General features: G+C 44.0%; 1 protein-coding gene across 15 annotated transcripts in view; it reads left to right on the top strand.

The window, feature by feature from the left end:
• TNRC6A (trinucleotide repeat containing adaptor 6A) overlaps positions 1-16,917 on the top strand; it is a 96,636-nt gene that overhangs the window by 35,633 nt on the left and 44,086 nt on the right. For 9 of the 15 annotated variants that reach the window (XM_076350701.1, XM_076350700.1, XM_076350697.1 and 6 more), the window contains exons 3-4: positions 7,927-7,974; positions 10,374-10,409. In XM_076350701.1, coding sequence (XP_076206816.1) covers positions 7,927-7,974; positions 10,374-10,409 — 84 coding nt within the window. Of the gene's footprint in view, positions 1-6,571; positions 6,700-7,112; positions 7,211-7,800; positions 7,975-10,373; positions 10,410-16,917 lie in introns of those variants that run through there. The other 6 variants (XM_076350705.1, XM_076350702.1, XM_076350698.1 and 3 more) reach the window with 6 other exon arrangements.

Below are 16,917 nucleotides of genomic sequence, written 5' to 3'. Positions count from 1 at the left end.
GTTGAGAAAGGGCAGTTGCCGAGTTAGACAATCAATAAGCATTGATTACAAAGAGGCTTACTCCTGTTAAACATGACGGAGGACAGAATAAATATACATAAACAACAGCAGCTGGCCAGGCAGGGTGTGCGTCCCCCTGGGGCAAAGGCGAGAGCTGCCCGGCTGCGGGCGCAGCACGTGCGTGGTCTTTGCCCCAGGGCAGCGCAGCCTCCCGCATCGGCCCTCGAGTGTCTTTCCGTGTTGGTGACTGGTACTCCAGCCGTTCCCGTCCCTCTCCCGTGGCTCCGGTGGCTTCTCTGGAGAACTGGCTCACATCTCTCTTGCCAATTCACCAGCCGGGATTAATCCTGGCGGAAGGGTCTGAGCTCTGCCGTGGGTGTAGCTGGTGGGTTGAAGGCGGGGGAAGCCGTTTCCTCCGTGAACGTCAGTGTTTGCAGGAGTCCATGGCAAATTATTGGGACTGGAGGGCGAGAAGAAGGGGGGAAGCACTTTTCCCTGCACGCATCATCCACATCTTCTTGCTGGTGGTGAAGAAGGACAGTGGTTTGTAGCTCTGTGGGCTCTCCAAATAGTGCCCCACTACTTTCTGAAATTGTCTTTTTATTTAGCTAAAACCTAGAAACAAGCTAGAAAGAACCACGCCTGTGAAAGAGACGCCAGCACACAGTGACCCGGCAGACTCCGCGTGGGCAAAATCGGCTGAGCTGGCCACAGCGGCAGGTGATGCCCAGGGGGCACGGTGGCTGGACCCCGCCGCTGCGGCAGCGTCTCGAGGGGAACCTTCGGAGTCGGGGGAAACTCTCCTACCAGCCTCCATGAGCAATTTGGAGCCGTATTCGCTAACGCCTGAGCAGTGTGGAGTGCAGGAACTGGCAAAAAGGGAAAGACGCAATGAGCCCATCGGTGCGATTTTCTTTTGAAGTGCAATGCAGCCCTGGTAAATAAATAAAGATTGAAAACGTCTATTGCACTGCACCACTTAAGAGACCGGGGATGTGAGGACGGCATAATTGGCTGGATACAGAGTGAAATCCAGGCTCAGCGATTCCATTTTGCAGTTGGCAGCCTTCCCAAACGCAGATCAGGGAAAGCAAGTTGGACTAGCTTTAAAACACAGGGAAATTCTTTATCTTTTATAATTTTTTGCTGATTTAAAGGGTAGGATTAAATTCTCATTTAATAACCCCAAGTGCCTGCTCTCCCCTGCTCTGATCACTCTGTGTAACGGTGATAACGCTGGAAAGGCACTGGGAGCCTGGAGGCAAGGCAGTGAATTTTCTTCTCCTGAGCACAGATCTAATGATTGCTGCTGCAGCCTGCGAAATAGGCACCGACTGTTTAATCGTGAGCCTTAGCGTAAGATTTTGCTAGCTGTTTTCCAGGTCTGTTTGGGAGGCAAGCCGAACGCTTTCTGTTAGCAACTTCCAACTTTGTCATTTGCATTGTTTTCCTCCTAATTACGGATCCTACAGAGACTCAAATGTTCCTCACTAACATAAATAGTCCAGTTGACTTAACTGCGCGACTCCTGGTCAGGCATTGTTTTTATGAGTAAGCACTGCCAGTTCAGTACCTTTCTATCGTCACCTCTTGCCATCGGCTGAGCTATTTTTAAATAGCTCTAAAAATGCGTCCTGTAAATAAAGCCTCTACAATGAACAAGGAAAGGAGCCTCCTAGCAGAGTAACACACAGAGCCTCTGTGTTAACGAGAAGACTGTTTTCCCTTGTCTGTCAGATCAGCTCATTTAGATTATTTAAGTCAAGTGCAATCTTGAAAACAGTCTGTTTTGCTCGTGATAGCATCTTCATTCTGTATAATGATGCTGAATGTAACAAACGGCAAAGGGTTATTGATGGCAAATTCTCCACATTCCCGGGCCTGCACTTCTCATGTCGCCTCATAAAAGCAGCCCCTTCCTTTATTTTCCCCAGACATTAAGCAGAAAGTATTTTCTAACATGTCGGCTTTCCAACTCCATGCTGAAGCCTTCGTTTTGCATGAAGCCTTTACAGCAAACTGCAGATAAAGGGGAAGGGTGGAGGAGATGATGGGAAATGTTGAAATGGCGACAGCTCGTTTTTAACTATTTTTAATCAGTACATTTCTCTGTCTCCTGCAGTTTATTCTCTTGCTCCAATTATATGAAAATCCTAATTAAAAAGTTAATGGGGATCTGAAGACGGGAGAACCGCATGCGTGCCAGGCTGGCAGGGTGCAGATGGTGGCTGCTGTTGCTGGGAAAAGATATTTGGGGATCACTGCCCAGAAGGGCATGTTTACCCAGTGGTGAAAATGTAACAGCGGAGATCCATCTTTGGCAGCTGCCTGAATGCAAGGCAGGTTGTTTGCCCTTGAATAGTCGTTTCCATTATTTCTAATTTCATGTATGACCATACTGCTGTGGAGCCATTCAAATGCACAACAGAAAAGTGGCTGACAGTCTAACCGCAGTGGTAACAACACGAAATACAACGCTTCCCAAATCCCAAACCTCTGCTGTTTTGCTTAGACCACAGCGGTCAGATCGGGGAAGCAGCAGAGCCTGCATCTGCGCTGGGAGACATGCCGGCCGGTGCGGGAAGGGTCTCCCCTGCACAGGGAGCCTTCGCTTCCACCCCTTTCCAGCAGCAGAGTCAATCCCCGGCTCGTCGCAAGCAGTGGGGCTTTTCCCTGCAATCCCTACACACCACAGCTCCTCCGCTCGTCCTCCCGCTCCCGCCAGTGGGAAGAGGTACAGGCAGGCCAGGATGGCGGCTGCTGCACCATCCAGAGCCCGGCTTCTGCCACCAGAGATGGGAGAGACCAGGAGCCACAGCCACAGCTTCCAAACACCTCCCATCTCTCCGGGAAAAGGGAGAGGGGATGGATGGAAGCCTCCAGCAGGCCTCGCTGGCAAACATCTCCCGATTGAGTAATCTTCTACCACAGCAAAACGTGCACGGGGCGTTAGCCTGGGTGGACGTTAGGTGATGCCTATCAACGTGCTGTAACGCGTGTGAACACTTTGCCCTTCTAAGGACAGCAGTGACAGGGTGTGGAGGAAGGGTCACCGGTGGCATTAACCCGATTCCTCCCTGCGTACAGTACCCAGAGCAGTCCTTCCCCACTTGGGAAAATGGTGGCTTCCTAGAGACAGTGAGCCCATGAGGAAGAGAAGCCCTGACATTTCATAGACGGGTGGTAAGGATTTATCTACCCTTCAGCTGAAATCTGCTCCCGATCCAGGCTGCTGCATATGTCTTTTTAAGTGCAGAGGTGTTATTCTCCTGTCCCTTCGCTGGCAGAATCAGAAACTAGGACCTTAGCAAAGAAGTCCAGAGATCAAGCTCCAGTGAACACAAGAGTAAAAGAACAAAGAATGAACTAAAAAAATGCAGTAAGCAGGAGAGAAGGCAACCCAGACCTTGGCTCCCAAATAACCTTACGCTCAACAAAACGTGTATTAAAGCTAAAGCCAAGAGCGGGTGATTAACATTGGACGTATTCTGGAGGTGACCTAGTGGGATTCCCTTGCTCTTAGGAGCAGTGTGGAAATCAGAAGGGACAACAGGAGCTCAGAAGACATAGCTAGAGCATGGGCTTCAGAACAGTTCTTTGGTGGACAACTCCTCCTGGAGCTGCTCACCACCACCTTCCCTTGCTTCTGTTAGGAAGCGGGGACAGCCAGCACAGTTCAGGTGTGTACCACGCCACACTGTCGTGCATGTTCCACAGCAGCTTCCGCGAGGTGACAAGTCGACGGGTGAAGTCTGAGTTCAGAGCAGAAGGCCCATCCGTGTGCAGTTCTGCAGCTCTGGCAGGGTTTAAAACAAGGAGAGGCTGTCTAGTGCTGCTTCCACCCAGCTGCCACGACCTATTAAGTACCACTGCTTTGACTAACAGTCTTTTGCGTGGGTGAAGTTCAACCTTCTGCTTCTTCGTGAAGAAAATGTTCTTCCTGAATTTCTCTAGTGTATCCAGTAGTTCACCAGCCAGTTCCATATGTGTAAGAACTTAGCTGAAAGAAAGTGTTACCTGTGAGGGTGAAAGAGGTAGGATCATGATGTTGCGAGAAGGAGACGACGGGATAAGTAATAGGGGGTTAGTTAATGCAGCAGATTTGCTGACAATGTATAACCAGCTGTAGTATTTACAAGGCAGAATGGAAGCAATCGCTGCAGCGGTCTAGTCGCTAGGAGCATGTGCATAAATAAAATTAGAGAACAACCTACAATAATAAAGCAAGCTACAGACCTCGACTATGAATTTTATTGACAGTGGCATAATACAGTTAACAAAATGACATAACAGGAGTACATAATGCATTTATTAGCCTTTGTAACTGAGGACAGACTTAACAGCAGTCCTCCTACATCAAGTGTAGTCCCTTTAAAGACAGATAAAACAGGACTGCCGTGAACGAAACAGTAACAGGAAGCTGAATCGGACGTCAGGAAATAACGGCTTTCAGTTACACGCTATTACATGACAATCCAAACTTCTTCATACGAAGACAAATAAACAAGATGAAAATTAACTTACAAGTTATTAGTAGAAGCTGAGAAACCGATTTCAAATTGCCAGTGCCCTTTTAAGTACATGGAAATAATACAATCACTTTATGCATGTGCATGTTCAGCTCACAGCAATGCAAGCTATATTATTAAGCCTCTAAGAAGAGGGAAAAAATACCCTTACTGGTTATGCTGCACTGTCCTAAATGCTCATCCTTAACAATGCAGGATCTTCTCCAGCTGAAAAATACCTTACTCCATTCATGCTGGCAGAAAGACAGTTGATATTGCAGCAGATTTCCAGACACAATTGCTCATTTGTCCAGGGCATCCATTTATTTCACAGGTGAATAAAATAGCATTCATTTTTTCACTAGCATTAACAAGAATGGCAAAGGCCAACTGAAACTGGGCTGGTAAATGTTTGTGATAATGTGCAAGCTGGATGCAAAAAGAGAGCAAGAACTTCCCTATGCCAACAAAACCACTTTTCTCAGTAGCTCTTATAATAGAGCAGACAGGACGATGCTTATTTCCATGTGAACGGTGGCAGGGAGTTGAGAAGAAAATTAAATTCCTGAACAGTATTGTAGGCACATACAATAACAATTATTCCCTTCCACAGTAGCTGTGCAGACTGCTGGGGTATTTTCAACCAGTGCTTTAGAACTCAATGCAGGAATGCCAGTAAGCAGCCATCTCGCTGACAGTTTTACTGTGCGCCAAAGTAACCCAGCCCCGCCACCAGACAGCGTATATCAAAAGCTAATATAGCTCAATAATTTTGTTCAAGATTGTTTTGCAGAGATGTACCTACAAGTATGATACATCCTCACTATCAGCGTACCTGGTACGGCACTAATTCCATCCCAGTTCAAATTTTCTAATCAGAAACCTATTATCTGTATTTTGCTCTTTTATTATACGGTTTGCTAAGGAGGGGTGCATTTGCATCTTTCCAAGAATTTTATCCTGTAGGCATTGGAACTTGGAAGTAGAAATTAGCCATAATGTTAAACGGACTCAGGAGTTTAAAAGTAGTATTGTAAGCAAGCTTCTTATTCTATATGTTTCTTACTTATGCCAGCAATAACACTTTGAATTGCTCTAACTAAACTTAAAATATTAAAAAATACTTCCTTGCCGTTGTTTATTCTGTGGACTTGGACAATGAAAATGAAATAATTTCACTTTCATTTTGAGGAATTTTCCAGTTCTCACTTTTGCAGTGTTTGGGCTGTGAAGACCTCTTCGCAATGCTAGCTCCACCTTCTCCACAGGGAAGCGCCTGTCAGAATGCAGATCTGTTTACTGTAATTTTTGTCTGCTCTCAGCTTCGCTCTTTCTTGACACTACTGTTCTTAATTCTCTTCCATTATTCCCTGTCAGTCCTTTGACTGGTTTGTTTTTTCTAGATTAATTTCTGGGACAATTTCACTGAAGTCAAGTACAGTAACACAGTGTGGCTCATATATTCTTCCCTCTTCATTTAATGTATTTGAAGTTAGATTATCTCTGCGTACTTTTTGGATTAAGCTTTGTGTTCACATAAATCAAATTCTAGCTAGGTTTGCAAGTGCTAGATACTTTTCAGTTCCCTCTGTCAACATAATAAGGCCTGTGGAAGGATAAAAGAAAGGCCTATCTTACTCTGTGGTGGTTATTTGGACATTAACACTTCTCTTCCATCAGTCTTGGTAAGAGTTATTGGCGCCCTGAAGTTCAAAACAGAACTGAGCATGCCAGCAGTGCCTAGGAGCTCACCGAGCTGCACCACATCGGGGAAAATATGCGTGGAAATGTGCATTACGTTCCTCTCTGTGCCCCGTCCTGCATTGCTCAGGGAAACGACTGTCCTTTTCTGTAGGCTGTTTCATGAGACGGCGCTTGGAATTATGCGTGTATCTTCAGGGTAAGAACTACAGTGCCAGACTAAACCCAAAAGCGATCACCTGGCCAGCGGTAACAGTGCTCTACGGAAGGTCACCCCGTCCCCGCGCGCTGCCGTGGCAGCCCTTGCCCGGGTGACGGGGCTGTGCCACTGCAGGGCGGCGGGGGCTGGACGCACAGGAGCCCCTGAATTTGGGACCAGCTCCTGCAGCGCAGAGAGCACACGCTCCCGGCCCCTCTGCTCCGGGCAGGCCTCACTCCCCTCACGTAAGGGGCAGTTCAGCCCCCTCAGTGGAGACTCCCCTGAGGCAAGGTCAGTGCCTGTCACCGCCCGGTGCCACCCGCCTGGGGAGGGGGCTCGGGCCGGGAGGCCGCCCCGCGGGGCTGGCGGGGCGGCTGGGGGGGCGGCTGGCGGGGCGACCGGCGGGGCGACCGGGGGGGCGGCTGGCGGGGCGACCGGGGGGGCGGCTGGCGGGGCGACCGCCGGCCTTGCGAGCGGGCTCGGCCTTCTTCGGGGTCGGCCTCAATGTCAGCGCGACGGCGCTCCGCCTCCCCCGCCCCGTTGCTAGGGCGGTTGCTGCGGCGCCATGTTGGGGCAGAGCGGCGACCCGGAAGTGCTTCCCGGGGCGGGGTTTCCCTTCCTGTGCGGCGGGGCCGGACCCGGCCGGGTTAGGAGGCAGGAAATGGCGGCGGTGCTGCAGCAGCAGCTGCCGGGCCCTCCCGCTCCGCAGTGCCGGGCCCAGGCCGCCTAGAGCCGCCGCGCCAGCGCCGGGCCCGGGCCGCAGCCACGCCGGGCCGGACTCCGAGCACTTTACATACATGAGGTAGCGGGCGGGGCCGGGCGGCGGGCGGGGCGGGCGCCGCCGAGCCGAGGCGCCAGCGGGGGCCCGGCCGCCGCGGGCGGGGGAGGGGCCGGGCGGCGGGGGAGCCCCTCCGCGCTCCGGGGCGGCCCCGCCGCGGCCCGGGCTGGCGGCGCCTCTGGCGGAGGGGGACGGGGGCGCGGGCTGCGGCGGGTGGGCTCCCCGCGGGAGCGGTGCCCGCCCGGGCGGGAGCCGGCGGGACGGCGGGGGGGGGCTCGCCCCCGGAGGGGCCGCGGCGTTTGCCCAAAAGCAGCGTTTTCCCTGCGGAGCTGAGCTTTGACCTCCTGTGCTCGTTGTTGTTTGCTCCTGCGGAGCGGGCAGCCCTTGGCAGCCGCCGGTCTTCGCAGGCTGACAGGGCAAGGAGGGCTCTCGCTGCTGTGGTTTAAGCACATTCTCGAGCTGAAGCGATGCAGCAGAATTGTTTTCCGTAAAGTACTTGGAACGATTAAGTAGAGGTTGTGTAGTAGCGAAGGATAGCTGGTGTTGGTTATGCTCGGCTTGCCTCGCTGTCCCTGGGTAAACATATCACTTGATTACTTGGCAATCTGTGGTCTCCCCGTTTCCTCCTGACAAATCAACATATGGAGCTCAGTGTGTATCTTAACCCTGCTCCAGTTTTATTTTTTTGCTTTGTGCTGCATTACTGTTGACATGGAAACCAACACCACTTTCTGTTCCAGAGAATTGGAAGCTAAAGCTACCAAAGAAGTCGAAAGAAAACCAAGCAGGTAAGATACTCATTTACATTCACTCCTACAGTTCAGAACAAGAGTTGGCCTTGGGCTAGAAATCATTGTGGGCTTTATCTGGAGCTTTAATCTCATGTTAATTGTAAGGATTAAAAAAACCCTGAATCTGAAAATGTCCGCAATTGCATAGAGAAATCTCTGCAATTTTAGTTAATTCTATAGAATAAACACCTTTTTAGCATGGTTTCTTGTGCATAACAACAATATCAGGTTCTATAACAGAATTTCTTTAATAGGGTAGGTTTTTTAAGAGAAATAACTTACTTTTCTGTCCTAAATTGTAGTACCTAACAATAACTAAAAATTGAATGAAGGGTTTGTTTGTTTTTTTCCTATAGAGTTCAGGCAAATATTGTTGGGAGGCAAGAAATAGTTGGTTTTGGCAAGAAACTTGCTTTGAACTCAAATAAACTGTATATTGCCATATACCTTTAGGTTTTTGCCTCTTTCCACGAAGAATTAAAGGCAGTGAATTTCCCATTAGCATGTAGTTTTTATTTGAGAACTTGTAGAATGTGCAGTTCCCTTTTCACATCACTTAAGATGCTCAAGAGTAAAGAGTTACGTTGAATTAAGAATTCTGTGCCAGTAATATACATCACTTTTGTATCTAAGAGGTTATTTCTTCTGCACCGTTTATTTTTAGTGCGGTGACTTTCCTGCAAATATCTACCTCTTTCGGTTGTTTACATTCTTTGTTTTTGACTTTTGTCCTACTTTCTTTTTGTGTTCTTTTTCAATCAGACCTTAAAGGGTCTAGCAGACTTTTATGGGGACTTATACTAGGGCCACTGGAAATATGCTGAAACCCTGAATATAACTGACAGAATACTAGTTTCTGGTACCTTGCTTTTCTTCTTACTTACCGTGCCTAATCAGTCTCCAACTTCCAGATTGATTTATGATTACACTGTGAAAACTGATTGGCTTTCCCCTGCTGTCAGTGTGTATCTTCCTTCTTTTGGTAATATGCTTAAGCATGAATAATTTTTCCCATTTTGTTGCTGAAATGTATGGAATCTTTAACATACGCTTAGCATTTTGCTTTTAAATACAACGTCAAGGTCATTGTTAAATGGACTTTACTTGAAGAGAATGATTTCAAATTGCAACTCTGTAAGTAAGCTGTCCACAAAAGGTACTAAAATGCTGTGGGGGGAAAAAAAAAATTAAATCATTGGCATTCTGTGGAAAGCGCTCAGTGCATACTTGATGCCAGAAGCGATTTCAGAGCTGTATTATTTAGGTGGACAGAGTGCTAAGTTCAAAACAATATTCTGGTGCAAGTCTTCGTAAGTCAGTAGATCTTCACGTTTTTGTGACCCTAAGAGAGGTCTCTTGTTACACTGGCAGTGAAAGTAAACTGTAGAACTGCCTGAACTCAGTGCTTCGTGGGGGTTAGGGACAGAACAAGGTTCACTGAGTAAGTTCTGATATGGAATGGGTCTCCGTGTTTTCTGACACAGAGGTATATGTTTTATTCATTTAAAAGATTCAGAACTGTTTTTAAGTTAACATTAACATACCAGTTGTTTTCAGAAACCTGTATTCTAACTGGTTTATGTTTAGTCAGGGAGTTTTTATCATGTGAGCACATAACCTGATAAAACTGTGGCATGCCTACTCTGGATAGGCCTAATTAATTGTTTTACTGTTGTAGAACTCAACAGATAGCCCTCATTCTTTCTCTAATGTCCTTATTTACGAACTTATTAAATTTGCAGTGACCTAGTCAAATTGTAAAAGAGCAAATATCTTTTCCTGGGAAAGGTAAATAGACCTATGCTACAGTTTTTCTTAATCTAAAATGGCATAGCGCGTATATAGACTGTAAACTCCATGGGGTGTTGGCATTGCTTCATGTATGTTCTGAAGTCACCTTTGGAGTTTACGCTTATAAATTAACGGGTAGCAAATACTGTTTTTTATCTTACTAGGAATATTGGCCTAGACTGTGGGTTTGCGATAGGATAAGTATTACAGGTTTTACTACAGCTTGCTTATGCAGTTGGAGCGATTACTGTTTTAAACTCAGGATTAACAATTTGGCTTGTTTGGCCTTTTGGAAAAGAATCTTTAGTTGGTCCGCGTTCTCTTTAAAATGCATGCATGCCTAGTCCTATGCAAATATTCCTGGTCTCAAAAATAAGCATAGTGCATGATTTGCAACAGTAATTCAAATAAATCTGTTGCAGACTCTATTGTCGCATAGTGTTACAAGTTAAATATCACCTGTTCGGTCTACTGCTGAACAAGAACTGTCCATTATTAACTGGAGAAATGTAAGACTTAAATTTGGTTAAAATTGCAAGCAGTAAAAATCACCATTTAGTTCTTCTGATTTAAGAAATAACTTTTTAATTCTGTTTGGTAAACAGGGCTTTCCTGCCTCATTTATGTGGAACTGAGAGAAGGTAAATATCTGAAATATGTTTACAATTTTTTTCCCCCAAACACAGGATATTTGATTCTTACTTCACAAGCATGCAAATTATAGGGAAGATTCAGACACTGCTTTCATTCACCTGTGTTTCTGCTCCAGAGATTCCATCTGCATTATTTGCAGACCGTCCATGTTCTGGGAGAGCAAACTTTTTACCTAAAATCATGTATACCTCTAGATTTCATCCATGTGTTCTACCAAATTACTACTGTACAATTTTTTTTTTTAACTCTTCCATGTTAGAATAACCACCGTATTTCCATGAGGCTTTCCTTATTTGCTGTAGAAAAAAAATGAGATGGCTCAATGATAGGGGCATAGAGAAACAGTGAGAAATGTAGTCATTTCTGTTGATATTTAAGCATTTGATTTTCTGTTGGGTTTTTGGGGGTGGGGGTTTTTTCCTGGTAAACTTCTTATGGGAAGACTTCTGCTGTCAAATGGGACGAGTTTATTGCAGAGACATAGCATTCTGTTCATACTTTTCAAGACCTTTAGAGATACTTAGGCAAAATCATGCATTCCTTTCTCCTCTGCACACACTTTTTCAGGTCGTGCGTAATTGTCAGGTTGTCCCTGACAATAAGGTAACTTGCATTTACCTTTTCTTTTTCTAGTCTTACAGCAAACCCATTGTGCAGTATACGTCTTGACTCTGCGTTAATAAAACTGAAGCAGTCTAGAGCATGGGCGGTCTTACGGTTAAGACGCTGGACTTTGCAGTCGTTTGGGTTTGTGCATCTGTTACAGATATCCTATATGACCAGTGTGATTATGGAGAAGCAGTTTCATCTATCTTCTTCAGTTCCCCATTTGTTAAATGGAGATAGGGATTGTTTATTGCTGCTGCTGAAGTCTTGTGTATTTAGATTATGAACTTCTTGGGAGAGAGATTTGTCTTTTGTATGCTTGTATAGCAGTGAACATCGCAGATGAAACTTCAGGGCAAAACTGTAACACAAACGTTGTTGCAGAACTGTGGCATATTTATAGTGCTTGTAGTTTGGAACATAGTTCTGTTGAGCCAGCTTCTGTATTAAGAAAATGGGAAAGATGAGTGTATTCCAAGTAATTGGTAGTGGTAGACATGGTAGTTAGAATTCTATCACTTCACTTTTAGGGTGATAATTTAAAGACTGAGGTATTTAAAAGCAAAAAAGAAAGTAGCTGACACACATCTACCAATTAATTATTCATTGAAGTAATTGTTTCAGTTTTTAGCTTGGCAGCACCTCTTCTATACGTTAATAGCTGGAAGGAATTCACACACACACACACGACATCTGTAAATACATGTTCTTGTTTTGTTACCGGTGCCTGAGGCTTTCTTTGCTCCTGTGTAGTATGCTGAGTGGTTTTAGTTGACAAAGCGTTTCCCTTTAAGGCACTGGTGGGTTTTGTTGGGGTTTTTTTTGTTAACTTCAAAGTACTGGTTTCTATTCCATAAACTTGAAGAGTGCTCTTTTTGGTGTAGTATGCTATTTTGTGGGAAGCATTGATAAGGAATCGGGAGGATCCATTTTTAATCAACATACACATTTTATAATTGATTCTTGTGTAATGATGGTTTAGTAGAAAAGCTAGCTATTGTTTTTCTATAGAATCTCAGAAGAAATTTTTATTGGCAGTTGTACGTAATTGCATAATTTCAAAAAATTTGAAGATTAGGGAACTTGTAGGTCAGAATACAGAAAAATTATCAAAACTTAGTCTCAGCAATATGTTTGAAAGTCTGTGTAGAATATCCGACATAGGTTGAATACATAGTGTGTGCATGCATACATTTACTGTCTTTCCAGATACTTAAATGTAGTTATCTGTCAGCGTTCCACCTGTAGCATTGCAAGTTAATTTATAACTAGAAGAAAAGCAAATGGTGGAAAGGATGTATTTATTTCCTCCAAAATTTATTTTATATATATTTGTCACTGGAAATTTTAGAGTGGTTTCAAAAACCATTGTGTATGATCACTTCCAATTCTTACTTTTATGTTTACTCCATGTAGTAAATGGTTAAAAGGTAAAAATCCATAAATAGTTAACACAAGTTGATGGTTGGGGATTCAGTAGCGGGCGTGCTATCAGCGTCTCCTGCATCCTGCTGTCAATAAATAGGCTGAATGATGCGCATCCTTTTGAGAAACGGACTGATAAATACCTTTTTACCTTCAGTTAGTAACACAGGGCCAGTAAGAGGTTGCCTAGTTGTGTAACTGGTCTCCTTTGTCCAGCGGCAAAGCGCTTTCCCTGCTTGACCCCCCTGCCTGCTGTTGGCTGGGACCAGCGCGGCTTTTGGTCACTCTGTGTCCAGCATGGAGGGCCATCGCAACGACAGCAAAACCCCCCGTGCAGCCTGCAGCGTTTGAAGTGCTTCAAATGACACCAAACATGCAATACCTTTGGGAGAATCCCTTCACAGCCTCAGGGCTACTGAAAGCATTTGTTGGTGATGGTAGCAGTGTCTTTAAAAATGTGCTAGCACCATCTTGTGGGGCAGTGTGACTTTAATGTGGTTAGAAGGTGGTTTTCGAAGGTGTCTGCTTGACTAGCAAACACTGTACGTGAGCATCTGTAGTAGTGCTGGCATCTTTAGCAGCATTTGTGGTGAGGCGTTCCTAACTGTTAGTGCTAGCTTGAAAAATCTGGAAACCCAACGAATGCAGTTCTGTTGCTTAGGTAGTTCAGTTTTGGTGAATGCTAAGTAACAGGCATTAACGGTGAATGATGACCTGTTTTATTTTGGTGTTGAAATTTGCTGTGTGCAAGTAATATACGCTTTCATTCAGAGATAAATATTGAGTTCAAATCATAATAATGCAGTGCTGTGTCTTAGATATTAATTCGTGTCAGAATTCTCCTCATAACCATAATTTCCTCAGTGAGGTGACTAGAATTGTAATTTTATTGTGGCATAACATGTTTCCCTTTTGTATATTATAACAGCAAAGATAGCATGCTGCACAAACATTAATTATTGCATGCTCAGTATGTCTTCCAGGGAAAATATGGGTATACTTGATTCTCCTGTTCTGTAACGTGAGAATAAATATGCCTATTTCAGCCCAGATATTTTTACAGTGCCAAGCTGGTGCTTTTGAAATTAAAGATTAATAGAACTTTTTTCAAGAACTAAAGTAATAAGTAAAATAGGATTTGATGTAAATATTACCTGAAATGTTTACATTTTAAGTGTTACAGCTTTTTTTGAGTTCACAAGCCAAATAACAAATCGAGCCATACAAAAATAAAATTAGCACCATCAAAACTTAAGACAAAGAAGTGGTAATGAATGCTGACTGTAGAAGTAAGAATGTAGCTGCTCTTCCTTTAATGGCATGTGATTGTGTTAGTAATGAAGTGAAAGACTTCGTATCAAAAATCACCCAGAATCGCAAGGCACTTTGTCTTGCCAAAGTGATACCTGTTCTAGAAGATTAAAAAGTCTTTTCTTTAAAATGGCTTAACTGAGTAAAGTGTTTTGGTAGTTTGGGTGTGTGTCGTGTCCCGTGTCCCCCCCCCGCCCCCCAAGCAAGAATTGTGCTGAGTGAAATACATAAAATTGTAGAAAAAAATATTTTTATATAAATAATGGTAAATACTTATCTGACACTCAGTCTATTAAAAATTATGCAAATAATAGCAGCTTCTACTCGTGTGTTTTTGGAGCCATCAAATGTGCAGTCTCTCCTGAGATCAAGATCCATTTTCATTTGGTCTCACTTGAAAATAAAGCACCTTTCAAGTTAAGCTATTTAAATTGAAGGCCTTTGCTCCAGTCTCAAATGTGACTTTCATATGGCGTGGGTATTTTATTTTCAGCTGATCTAAATTGAAAAATAAGGTTTGCATTTCTGCTAAGAACATTTAACCTTGAGCAAGCTAATCCAATTATGTAGGAGGAAAAGGAAATTCCTTGTACATGTGTTTTAGTGGAAGTTGGATGGCTGATAGGGGATGTGATAGAAGTCTGTTTATATACTCATGTTATGAATCAGAATTCTCAGTCATTGCTTGTCATTTGGCCAGCTGATGGACCAAGCGTGCTGCTACAAGCACTTCTGCCATGTGAGGTCAGTGGAGTAAACCTACCCAGATGTAGGGAAAAGCCCAGCAAAAGAACTTGTTAATTTTCTGACTTTGTCTTGTTACTATGAGACTGGGTTCCTACGGTGTTTCTTGTTAGGTGCTGTAAAGTAACATGAAGCTGCTCATAGTTTGTACGCAGAGGATAATATAAAGTGTTCAGTACTTAGCAGGAATAGGTAGCTATTAAAGTCTAAGATGATAAATGGGAAATAGTATGTAACACTTCTGTTTCTCAAGGAGTAGCATTAAAAATGTAGCTTGTTTGATATATGTTCTAATGGGTGTTGTAATCTGATGCATAAATACTATCATTTGCTGTCTGTTGAGAAGGTTGTGTATTAATGTGTTAGAATAAAGGAAACCTGCGCTTTCAGCTGTCAGAGATAGAAATTCAGGAGTTCTGCTTTAGACTGTGATGACTTAATAGGCAAATCTGAATTTGTATTTCAGGTTTATGTTTATGTAAGAGGGTAGCGGTAATAGAAATATCTTCCTGGAAAGATTTAGCTTTCAATGAAGAACATGGGCAGTAAGGGCTTTACTGTTGTTGTTATTTAATTGTACAATGGGTTAGTTTTGCTTTCCAGTCATTGAGATTTAACATTATAATGGTAATCTGATACTCTTTTAAAAACATGTTATGCACTATAGGTGGGTAACTTTTTTTCAGGGGTCGCCTAGGGTCCTGATACTTATCATAGGGGTTTTTTTATGTGTTCTAAGCTGGCTTTGTAATCTAAAATCTGTTCTTCTTAAATACATGAAAATAGAATGATCACAGTGTCATAATTTAGGAGTTTTATTGTTCCTGTGTGGAAACAGGAAAATGATGCCATGGTAGAATATTCCAGAGGTATTGCTATGTTAGTTGTTAGCATCTGTATTCTAAAAATAAAATGCAATCTTTTTGATTTAGTTGTAGCAGGATTGATGAGGTTTGTTTTTTCCTGTGAAAATACTGTTTTGCATTCTGCTTGCTCTTTAAAGTGCTATAGCTTTCTTCTAAAAGCGGGATGATTTTTCAGTTGATGTAGTTTTTGCATGTGACACACTGAAATTTGTTACACAAAACAAGGCACTAGTGGCCTTCTTAACTCTTAGAATTCTTCTCAGGTTATTAGAAATCCTGTAAATAACCTTTTGTTGCAGTAGACAATCTGAGGTAATGTACCACCCTGCAGTGTTGATACACTTACTGCATCAGAGGTGTTTAACCTGTGCCCATAGACGTTGTCGGGCTTGCTAGAACAATTAATTCAGGTGGCAGTCGAGAGGGAACTGGACTGTCTACCCGGGGCTCCACAGCCTAGCGAGGGCAAGTTTCAGACTGGTTGATTGCGTCTGATAGCAACAGCTTGTTCCCCAGGTGTCATCTCTTGCTAAGGTCTTGCAGCTTATCCCATCTCACATTGAGACATGCATACCCAGTGCTGGGTAGACCTGGGGACACAGGACCCCGGGAAGGATAGCGACCACGATAGGCTGCTGCTTCAGAACAGTTACTCTGGATCACGGCTTGCTCCCTCCTCGGATCTAAGTAGCCTTTGGGAAAGAGGGTGGCACGGGAAGGTGACAGGAATTCCCGCTGCACAGCGTGCTTGTGATGGTGCTTTTTCCTGGGGTGGTTGTGGGACAAGGTGGGCAGAGAACTGCTCGTAGAACGTGTGTTGAACTCGCACTTCTGGGAGGTGTCAGCCCAGCAGCACTTGCGCAGGGTAGTTGTGCGTTATGCACACAGGCCATGAGGTTGTGGGAGGAGAAGGGCTGTGGACACGACTTTTCCTGGCCGTGGGAGGAAGATGTGGTACTTGGCCTTTTCCGTTGGATTAGATGTTTCTTATTCTTGATGGTACTTCAGGAAATACTAGCTTCCTGAATAGCGAATCACTGACTCTTCTTTGCATGGAAGTTAACTATAAATGAATTGTGTATTCTATAAAAAAATGAACAGTGATCTACAGAAGCTATTTTTTCTAGACAGATTTCAGACCTACATGCTTCTTGTAGTGCTTACCGATTAAAAATTGGACTATTCCAAATTAACTCAAACTGAGGATCAGTGTTACCAACTTCACTTTGGTTACAAATGCTCAGGATGCCAGACAGTGATGGACAAAACTGACTTATGTGTGACCTTTATAGTGCACAGATGTCACTGCGGGTTAATCATTACCTCAAATTTGCGAAGTATCCAAGGGATTGCTTTAAGTGAAACTGGCCAAGTGTAATTGTTTTCTGTAGTTACATGACTAACCTCTTAGTTGTTCCTGAAATAATTTTTGATACCTAATTGCAGATGCAAGATTGCTTTTTGCAGTAAGACAGTCCTCAATGAATCTTGCAGCCAGATGATAAAACTGATAAAATGCAAAATAGCCGTGTTGCGTTTGATA

The sequence above is a fragment of the Aptenodytes patagonicus genome, chromosome 13, assembly GCF_965638725.1.
Source record: "Aptenodytes patagonicus chromosome 13, bAptPat1.pri.cur, whole genome shotgun sequence".
Classification (NCBI taxonomy): domain Eukaryota; kingdom Metazoa; phylum Chordata; class Aves; order Sphenisciformes; family Spheniscidae; genus Aptenodytes; species Aptenodytes patagonicus.
Note: the sequence above shows the minus strand (reverse complement) of the source record. Positions and strands in the feature narration are given on the sequence as shown.